The following is an 11,848-nucleotide window of genomic DNA, read 5'->3' on the forward strand; positions in this document are numbered from 1 at the left end:
AGTCGAAATTCTGTGCGAAGCAACATGCTTCGACACTTCGACACACTAACACAACTCAACACACTAGGTGGTTCGTCACTTCCTTACTTCTGTCGAGCAACCTACTTATACACAAGGAATTACAATTCAATAGTACGCGCCCGTACCGAATACTCGTGGTACTTATTTTTTATTACTATTGAATTTTGAATAAAATTTGTGATTTTCTCAAATATCAACATAGTATATTATGTATTTTAATTTATTTGTTATTGTATCGTTATATTGTTTTTAATTTTGTCAAATTTTTATAATAGTATTTAATTATAAACTTAACAATATAATTTTTTACTTATAAATTTTACAAAAAATTTTATTTCTTATTAATATCTTGATTTTCTTTTAAATGTCATGTTTGTATTAGTACTAATACCTGTATCGGATACCGTACTTGCATCGAGTACCGTACCTATGCATGATATTTGCATGGACAATTGTTGCCATATGTTACAAGCTTGCATAAAGTTTTGTTGAGTCTTCTCAATTCATATCATTAATTAATTAATGGAAGAAGATAAAAAAATCAATTACCATAATTTTTTACTTTTTTTTAGATAAATGCATTTATCATATTTTTGTTGTTGTTGAGAGAGACATTCTAAAAAAAATTGAGAGAAAAAGATTAGACAAGGGAAATATAAATTTTTGGTCACTAACATATAGTTCACTAATTAATTAATTAATTTTATCTTATTAATGGATAGGTGATTTTAGTCTGATTATTTTATCTTTGTAAATTTATTTCGACATTACTTTTTTAATTTATTTCTAGAAAATATCATATTATGTAAATTTTTCTAGAATATATAAATTTTTGGTCACTATCACATTACCCTTTTGTATTATTAAATTTATTTCGAGATTATTTTATTTAGGATTGATTAATTAGTCTTCAATAATAAATTTATTTTGAATTATACAAATATTTTAAATTAAAATCAAAATTAAATTAAAAAAAATCATTTACAGTTTTCCGTATGTGTGGATTAAAAATGCAGACAAACCGTTTGATTGAGGAGTTTTGATAAGCTAACTCAATTGTCACCAATATAAAAATATCAAATTGCAAAGATGTAGATCAAAATTTGAGGAGACATTTTCACAAAACTTGAACATCTTCGATGATCTAGAGAATCTCAACATCTTTGATGATTTACAAACCCTTTGTGAAATTTTAAACTCAATCTCAAACTTATTTGCGAGTTGAAGGTTCAACCATCTATAATTTCACATGTACTACTAAAGTAGTAACTAACAACCAAATTATTTTCATAATAGAAATTCAGGGTGAAGGATGATTCTCCAATCAAGAACTCAAAAAGCACTTATGGAACTCAAACCCAAAAGTCCCATCCATATTCAAGTCCCATAATACCTTGAGTCCTAATCAAACTAGCTTTGAAATCATAAACTTGATACAAATGTTTTCAATCAGTCACATCATCATGATTCCCTATGTAAATCATCTCAGTAGATGACTCATTCTGGTTCCTCATTCTTCCTTTCTCTTTCAACATCTTAACATACATTCCATAAACATAAGAACAAAATCCCCACATGCACAAAACAGTTGAAACAGCCTTAATACCACCGAATGAATCTCTAAAAACCAAAACACCACCCAACACATTCATAGACAACAATGCTGTCATACAAATACCACCAGTTAATGAAGATGTCAAAAACACCATCCCAGCAGTTCCCATGAAACAAAACTGCCATGTCACCACATTCGCCATAACTGTCACCCAATAAACTCTACTCCCCTTATCAAAAACCTCTTCACTTTCTCTCTTCATCTCAGAAAATCCACCATCCCACGCCATTCCCGCCGTCGCTAAAACCGTCGCTGCAATCTCCATTATAAACTGCATTTCCATCACCATTTCGTAACAGTAAACCTCTTTGTAAACCTTCTCCATCACTGGCAAATACAGAGCAAACAACAACCCTGCACTGATGGTGCAAAAGAATCCAACGAAATACTCTTTTTTCGTTAGCCCGTTTGGTTTTTCGTTGCTAGAATCCAATGCTAGAAGGATTGAGCTTAATGTAAGAAGCATGACACAGTTGAGATTTGAAAAGGTTACTTTTTGCTTCACAATGATGACAGAGAGAACAAGGTTGAAAACAAGGTTGGAAGATAACAACAGAGCAGAGGTTGAAACAGGGAGATAAGAATTTCCCCATGAGAAGAAAAGGTTATTAACTCCCAACATAACACCGATTGAAACAGAAAAAGTTAACATTTTTGGGTTGAAATCAGAAAAGGGTTTTCTTTTTGTTGATTGAAAGAGATAGTAAGGTGACAAAATAGGGATAATCAAGAGAGGAAAACCAGAAGATTGAACCCAAGTTGAAACCCATCTACTTGAACCTTTGTGGATGAAATAGTACTTAGAGAGTAAACTTGAAGAAAGTGAGCCTAGAAAGAGGAAAAGATAGTTGATTACCAAAAGGGGTATGTACCTTTTGTTAATGGTGGACTTTTGATCTGCATGCAGATGGTGCAGCATTGTCTTGTTGTTGATGGAGGAATCTGTTAGATCTAGATGAGTAGTTTCTTCTCCACTTTCTTGATCAATGGATTCAATGTCATCACTATCATTCTTCACAGATGTTATCATGGTGATGGTGGTGATGATGTAGTGTTGTAACCTCCAAATTGAAGAGAGATTAGAGTTGAAGGTTTTTTGTTTGTGTTTTTCTAAGAAAAAATGTATCTGATTATGAGTTTATGTTGTTTTTGTTACTTTGCTTTAGTTGTCAGGGTCATTGAGAACCATTTGTCATCACTGTGTGTGAGGTTGTTTATGATAAAACTGCTATGTGTTATTTTCAATTGTTTCAATAATCAAGAAAACTCTTGTTTCATTTTCCAGTACTAATAGGGTTATAAAATTTGTTGACCTCATTGAAAAACTAACCTTTTTTAAAGACACTGCATTGTGCATTGAACTGATCAGTGCATCTATACACTACTCCATCCATTTCAAAATTAATGTCGAGGAAAAGTTTTGTTTTAGAATAAATGTTATTTTTATTTTTTTAATATAGAAATAATTATTTATGTTATTTAATTATTATTCTCTAAATTATTTTCAACATAAGACTAATTTAATAAAAATACAATATTTTATAATAATATTATTGCATTTTCAATCTTAAATAACAATCCTTTTGAAACGGATGAAGATTTTTTTATTGTAAATAAGATTTGATTAAGTTAGTATTAGAGGTACTCAAATCCCGATTACAAATAAAACATAAGAGAAAACTCGGCAAGAAAAATTCAACACAAACAATAAGATTTTATAGTATACTTATTACTATAAAATTATATAACAAATTAAATTAATATTAAAACTATTAGTAATCTATCTCGCCGTCAAAATTTCACATCAATACTTAAACAAGGCATTGATTTTATATGTTTACTAATATTATTTTTATTTTAGTAATTTAAATATATATATATATATATATATATATATATATATATATATATATATATATATATATTAAAAAATTATTTAATAATTCAAATCTAAAGTTGTGTTATTAATCAATATAATATCATTGTATTAACCATTAAAATATTATTATTAATCATTTATTTTATTTATAACTTATTAACCATTTTCATTATTAGTCAATAAAATATATAATATTAAAAAATTTAAATATTAAATTATAAAATATATTAATCAATCTTTACGTTCCATTAACCATCTTTATCTTAAAACAAATATTTTAAAAATCGGATCGAACCGGACGGTTCAATCAGTTAGATCGGAAATCGAAGATGAATTTTGTTGAATCAACCTTTCAAAACCGTTAGTGGGTCAAAACAGGAGTAAAACTGAAAAAATCAGATCGAAACGTTCAAAACTATTCGAACCAAAGAAACAGAGCCGATTTTGTAAAACTGTCCTGTTAAAAAAAATGCATAAAATTAATCATTTTTAAATTTTTTTTAAAAATTTAATATGTCAATATCAAAACTTAACACACATTCCTCAATAAAAAAAATAATTTCATATTTTTTTACAACCATACAAACTTCTAAATTTTGTCACCCCATTATAGTTTTTCTTTCAATCATATTTCATCATTCACCACGCCGTCTCTTTTAAACACAATTATGATATCCAACTCAATATTGATTGTCCTTCAAGTCAATATTGTTTATTGTCAATTAAGACTTGTTTGTTGTTTAATGAAGTATATTGTATTATTTATTTTTGGTATTCTATCTTATTTAATTTATATATTCTTAATTATTTGAACTTTATTTTAGTTATTATATTCTATTATTTTAATCTTGGTTTGAATTAGTTTAACTTTTTTATTATAATTTTTTAGTTTGGTTAAATTATTCTTTCTTGATGGAAAAAAATGTGAATGACAGATATAGCTGAATTGAATTGGGTCTAAGAATCTAAGAAATAGGCAGAATTCTTGCTCTCTCAAAAAATTTCTCACAATTCTAAAATTCAAATGTCTACTTCATTCTTCTTCATAAGATATGATACTCCTTCCATCAATTTTACAAATTTATCTATTTCTTTTTTTTCTTTATATATATATATATATATATATATATATATATATATATATATATATATATATATATATATATATATATATATATATATATATATATATATATATATATATATATATATATATATATATATATATATATATATTAATGTATTTATATTGATTTATCCAAAAGATTTCACTTCAATTGAAATTTTGTTAGTGATGAAGTCGGAGGGTTCCGTCGAAGCATCCATGGCTGAATGGTTAAAGCGCCTAACTCATAATTGTAGAAATATATTATGTTATTATATGTATTATCGATATTGTTGTTTTAAAATAAATGTTATTTTTATTTTTTTTAATATAGAAATAATTATTTATGTTATTTAATTATTATTCTCTAAATTATTTTCAACATAAGACTAATTTAATAAAAATACAATGTTTTATAATAATATATTATTGCATTTTCAATCTTAAATAACAATCCTTTGAAACGGATAAAGATTTCTTTTGTAAATAAGATTTGATTAAGCTAGTATTAGAGATACTCAAATCCCGATTACAAATAAAACACAAAGAAAACTCGGCAAGAAAAATTCAACACAAACAATAAGGTTTTATAGTATACTTATTCATATAAAATCATATAACAAATTAAATTAATATTAAAACTATTAGTAATCTATCTTTCAAAATTTCACATCAATACTTAAACAAGGCATTGATTTATATGTTTACTAATATTATTTTTATTTTAGTAATTTAAAAATATATATATATATATTTAAAAAATTATTTAATAATTCAAATCTAAAGTTGTGTTATTAATCAATATAATATCATTGTATTAACCATTAAAATATTATTATTAATCATTTATTTTATTTATAATTTATTAACCATTTTCATTATTAGTCAATAAAATATATAATATTAAAAAATTTAAATATTAAATTATAAAATATATTAATCAATTTTTACGTTCCATTAACCATCTTTATTATAAAATATATAATAAGATATGATACTCCTTCCATCAATTTTACAAATTTATCTATTTCTTTTTTTTTTCTCTATTTCTTTTTTTTCTTTATATATATATATATATATATATATATATATATATATATATATATATATATATATATATATATATATATATATATTAATGTATTTATATTGATTTCAATTTTACAAATTTATCTATTTCTTTTTTTTTCTCTATTTCTTTTTTTTCTTTATATATATACATATATATATATATATATATATATATATATATATATATATATATATATATATATATATATATATATATATATATATTAATGTATTTATATTGATTTATCCAAAAGATTTCACTTCAATTGAAATTTGGATAGTGATGAAGTCGGAGGGTTCCCTCGAAGCATCCATGGTTGAATGGTTAAAGCGCCTAACTCATAATTGTAAAAATATGTTATGTTATTATATGTATTATCGATACTATTGTATTAACTTTGTAATAGATTTTTGAAATATTTATTTTATTAAGTTATGTGTGACATATCTATGAAATTTAGTTTCATATTATTAATTTGTTTAATAAACGGTTTGACGGTAGGTTTAACCGCTTGAATCAATTAAATCTTAAACCGCAAGTTTCATCGATTTAATCTCTGATCCAATTTTTAAAACATTACTCAGGACTACTTAACATATATTTGAGAATTCATTAATCAAATTATAAATTATAATAACCAACTTTATACATTGTATTTATCAAAGTTGATTTATCCCATAACACTTAATTTTTTGATAACAAAGTATTCTATAATCAAATTATAAACTTTATGAATCAATTTATTATATTCAATTTATCAATTTTATTTTTCCACCTAAGACTACTTTTTAATGTCAAGACACATAATATCCAAACTATAAATTATATTAACATAGTTTTAATACATCATAAACCAAATTTGGTTTATAAAGAGAGAAAGAAAGAGGTAGAAAAGTCAAATGTCACTCTTTAAGGTATTTGTAAACAATAATATACGGTGTAGATATAACAATTTAGTGTCAAAATAGTATTTTTTTTAAATATATTTATGAGATTTTATGATATATTTTATGTATATTAAAAAAGATTAGTGGTATAATTATTGTAAAATTACTTTTTTATTTTTGGATATAACTAATTTGACTATTCTTTTTTTAAGATAAAGTTGTAGTATTATTATTAATATATATATATATATATATATATATATATATATATATATATATATATATATATATATATATATATATATATATATATATATATATATATTATCTTTTTAAAGAAAATTGGTCAATGATGACTTTTTTTAAATTAATAATATATATATTATTTTTAAATTAATAATATATATATATATATATATATATATATATATATATATATATATATATATATATATATATATATATATATATATATATATATATATATATATATATATATATATATTATCTTAAATATTTATAATTATGGTTTTGTTGATTATTGTCGGTTTTTTATAACATACTCTTTAAAAATTTAAAATATATTAATAATTTTTTTTATCAATATATATCTAATATGTGATTTTATGTGCTATACAGGTAATATCGACAAATACTTTTGATGATGATAACTCTTCAAATGATTCGTGATGATGATATTTAAACAAAGAAAAAAAAAGTCTCAAGTATTATGTGACAAATGTTTCAAGTTTAGTTGAAAGTGCTAGACAAATTTTAATCAATCAACGAGACTTGAAAATATGAAGTTTTAATTTTAAAATTATGAATTTGAAGATATAAAAGTGTGAAAGTTTGTCCGATCATGCGTTTAGCATTTTATTTTATTTTTTACCAGTTAATTATAAATGCAACGAGAGTAAGTCATAAGGTACTACAATAATGCATACACACGAAAAAAGTATTTTTTAAATCTCTCATCCTTTTATAAAATTTCTTAAAACTAATTCAGGCAAGTGCTTAAAGGATTAAAAAGTTTGTTTGATCAGTTAGGAAGGCAGTATACACTAGTTAATCGATTAAGCCTTGCTTCTAATTGATCAAAACAAAATGAAACATCTCATACTTGATGAAGAAGGCTTTTAAGCGATTAAGTAACATCAACATTCAAAGTTTCCTTTTCTTTGTTAAGCTAATCGATTAATACATGGTTTTATTTGATTAAAATGTTAAAAAGCACATGGATTGATTTCTTTTTTAGCCGGATTTTTTCCTATATGAATGAGGCTTCTTCCCATTTCAAAATACATTAGTTTTATGAATAGAAACTCTCTCAATTGTTTATATCTCTCACTCTTTTATAAAGTTCTTTTTCACTAGAGTTTTCTTAGTGACAAGAGAGTGAAAAATTTCATCTGAGAGTTGTATTTTACTTGTGTTGTGTTATAATTATTTATTAAAGGGAATAATTCTCTTGTAATATTTTTGTAACAGATTTGAAGGTTGCAAGCTATATGTATAAAAAGAATTGTTTAAGGTTATTGAGTTGAGTCTGTGTAAAAGCTCTAGGTTGCTTGTGAAAGATTTTTGGGGTGATCCTGTGCAAAAGACAAAGTTGTTTTCTAAGGTTGTTTTGGTTGATCATGTGTAAAAGCTAATTTTAGTGAAAATCTCAAGTGGAAACTCCTGGGGACTATAGTAGGCCAAATAATTTAGGTTGAACTAGAATAAATTTATGGTGTGATCTTTCTATATCTTTCTATTTTATTTTTGTTATTTATTTTTAATATGCTACTTATTTCTTTGCCTCTTCTCGTTTTTATTATTTTGTTGCTTCATCTTTGTTTTCTTATATCTTCTTAAATAAATTATTTTAAATCAAAGCATTTTTATAAATCAACTTTTGAAATTTGAATATCACAATTCATCTCATGTTATGCTTGACTTTATTTGGTCAATAAGTGGTATTAGAGCATAATTATTTTTATAAGATTAATCGTCTCAGGAGGTAATATGATAACTTCAAATACTTCTTTTAATAAAAGAATTTTTAGGACAAAGTCACACTGATTAATGGTGAAGAATTTACAATGTGAAAAGTAAGAGTCAATTTTTTTAGATGCTATTGATTTTGATTTGTGGGATTATGTTAAAAATGACCTATTTGCTTTTATTTATTTAATTAATAATGAAGTAGTGAACACACCGAGTAATTTGTGGACCATAAAAGGAAAAGTAAAAGGGAAATAAAATTTTAAAGAAAAGTATTTGCTGATAAGGGTGTTAAGCACTAGAGAATACAATTATAACAAAATTTTAACTCTAGTATTGCTAAAGAAGTGTGAGACATCCTTGAAAGGATAAACACATTATAGCAAGAATTTGAGACACCAAATGAAAATGAAATAAATCTTCAAAGATGGTTGTTTGGTATTAAAACTCTTGAAAATGATTTCACAAATTATGTTTTTAATGAATATGAAAGATTCAAGAACTAGTACTGAAAGCCTTTTCTAGTACTACAATCCAAAGATACAAATATTATTGTTGATTTATAGGGTTAGTCGAATAAGCCAAAGATCATTAAGAAACTCATAGAATTAATACAATTACTTCGAGATGAGGAAAATATCAAAGAGGAATATTTAGATGTATTTGAAGCATCGTCTGAAACATCATCTGAAGCATCATTCAAAGAATCATCTGAAGTATCATTAGAAGCATAATTTGACGAATCATTTGAAGCATCATCAAAAGTATCATCTGGAGAATTAGATGAAGAAGTAAATATTTGTTTTAAAACTACTTGTGAAGATTAAGAAGTAAATATTTGTTTTAAAACTACTTGTGAAGATGATGATGAGGTGACTAGTCTTTCATATAAATAGATGTATGATTTAAGTGTAAAAATGTGTATAAAAAATCATGAGATAAAAAATATCTTAACATTTTAAAATCATGTATGGATGGAGGCAACATGTTTGTAAGGATCATTGTGCTCATCAAACTTGTCTAAAGAGGGAGGTTTTAAGCCCTACGGGACATGCAACCCCCATATCTCGTCTGAGAGTGGTTGGGGGTCCAACAATTCCATCTCCTCTAGGGGATTTGAATCATATTAGCATTGTCTGATTTTGTGGATATCATCTTTGAACGTATAGTTATGGTGGCATAATTCGTCCATGGCGGCATGCATCTCCACCAGGGTGTTAACATCACCGCTACCACTGGTACCTTTCGGTGTAGGGGATGAAGCTCTCATGTTAACCATGGTCGAAAGTGGCTAAATATTATAGGGTAACAGCGAGAAGGATGGTGATGATAAATAAGGTACGGCCCAAGTTAGTTTTATCGGGGGCCCATAGTGGGTGTCACTGTACTGGTAAAAAAGTACAAGTGTGCATGTTCCCCCTACAAGGGAAAAGAGACTCGGAGGCCTTAATAAGTTTATAACAATAGAGAGTCATTATGGTTTTCCCATGATGGCGAGAAGCCTTGTACGGTGGTGTTTTATGGTAGTTTTAGGAGTCCTGCTCATGTAACGTGAGATGCTTTATAGATTGATAGAGTGCTTATGTATAATCTTATGAGAGGGTGATAGTCGTGAGTTAATTGTTATGGCTTTAGGGGTTGTAATGATATGTCTACCTTAATATCTGTCAGTTTTCCTTTAAAGGGAGAAATATTTATAAAGGCACTTTGGGCCTAGGGTTTCGGTAACCTAGATAGTAGCAACTGATTCTCCAAAATCATGAGAAGTTATTGACCACTTATATTTTAGGATTATTGGAGAACCCCCTCTCTTTTGACTGATACCCTAACACATCATTGGCATCCTTGGGCGAGTCTTTAAGACATCGCCTGAGCGATAAAGTTTTCTGAGCGAGGGCGCCCAAATTTAGGACCTTCATAAATATAACACTATAATAATCAATTAGGAAGTATTTATAATTGATTATGTAGCAAAACTTAGTATGTAATCAATTATGGAACTAGTGTAATAGATTATGAGGCTAAATTTGCTTGATAATAGATTATGTAGACCTAATAATCGGTTATGCTTATGATCCAACAAAACTTTCCTTATTTTCTAAGTCATAATCGATTACTATAAAAGGAGGTCTTCTGTTCATTTGAAAACATACAAGAACCTGAAAAACACTTTCTCCTATAATCTCCCCTTTCTCCAAATTTCCACACTCTCTTAAAACATAAATATAAGTTGTTGAGAGAGTAACTACTTTGTAAAGAGTAACCGATGCTATATTATTCATATTTGTAATTTTAAACTAAGAGATGTCTTATGTATTGAATGCTAATAAGTTATAAATATTGCAACCTGAACCTGAGATAAAATGTTAGTGTAAGAAATTTGAAGGATGATTCTATGTTAAAAACACTATGGTAGTGGAAATCTCAAGGTGGCGTCCTTAAGGACTAGAGTAGATCTCATGGTTTTTGTTCAAACTAGTATAATTCTAGTGTGTTCCTTTCCCTTATCTTTTATTTTACTGTCTTTTATTTTTTTTCTATCATTCTCTTCTTCCACTCCTTTCTTAAAATCAACTTAAAAATCAATCTAATTTGTTTAATTTATTAAAAAATTATTTTTTATTACAATTCACGTGCTCTTGTGTTTCAAGTCACTTGCGTAAGATATGATGGGTTTGTGACATTTATAAAATCTACTTCTTAGATTGATGGCCATTTTCTTATCATAAGTAACCATGTTTCAACTAACAAAGGTTTTAATTTGTCACCCTATACTTGACATCCCCAAACCCTATAAATTGACAATATTAGCCTTGACATATTTTTCACTTTTTTCTTCAAAATTTACCAAACATACGCACGAATTGCAAATTCTCTGGGTGATACCGGATATTTCGTTTTGACTCCTAGAAATTTCGAAAGCAATATCTATTTTACCGTAAACTTCAAAAAAATTGGGGAAATCAGATGAAAATGTATCGTGAATTTCATAATTTTAGGTATTTTTAAATATATTTTTTCTAGAAATTTCATCATTTTTGATACAATTGATATGCATTTTCCCGGATTTTTTTTAGAATTTCCGGTAGTTAGAAAAATGTATTTTTTCGAAAATTTCAGAATTTCCGGTGAAATTAGGGAGTGGAAAGTTAAAACCTCCAACTAATATTGAGGCAGTCAGCTTTGTTAGAGATTCTATTTTTATGAGGCCCATACCCCCAACTACAACAAAATGCAAACCTTATCTAAAAAAAGACTAACAAAATTTGGTGATTTCTTA

General features: G+C 26.2%; 1 protein-coding gene across 1 annotated transcript; it reads right to left on the reverse strand.

Annotated features, from left to right (window-relative positions):
* Nucleotides 1-1,113: 1,113 nt before the first annotated feature.
* On the reverse strand, nt 1,114-2,959 carry LOC127138310 (probable purine permease 4). The gene has a single exon (XM_051064729.1). The coding sequence runs from the start codon at nt 2,664-2,666 to the stop codon at nt 1,467-1,469; it is 1,200 nt and encodes a 399-aa protein (XP_050920686.1). The 5' UTR covers nt 2,667-2,959; the 3' UTR covers nt 1,114-1,466.
* Between the last annotated feature and the right edge of the window lie 8,889 nt (nt 2,960-11,848).

This window comes from Lathyrus oleraceus, chromosome 1 (genome assembly GCF_024323335.1).
Source record: "Lathyrus oleraceus cultivar Zhongwan6 chromosome 1, CAAS_Psat_ZW6_1.0, whole genome shotgun sequence".
Taxonomy (NCBI): domain Eukaryota; kingdom Viridiplantae; phylum Streptophyta; class Magnoliopsida; order Fabales; family Fabaceae; genus Lathyrus; species Lathyrus oleraceus.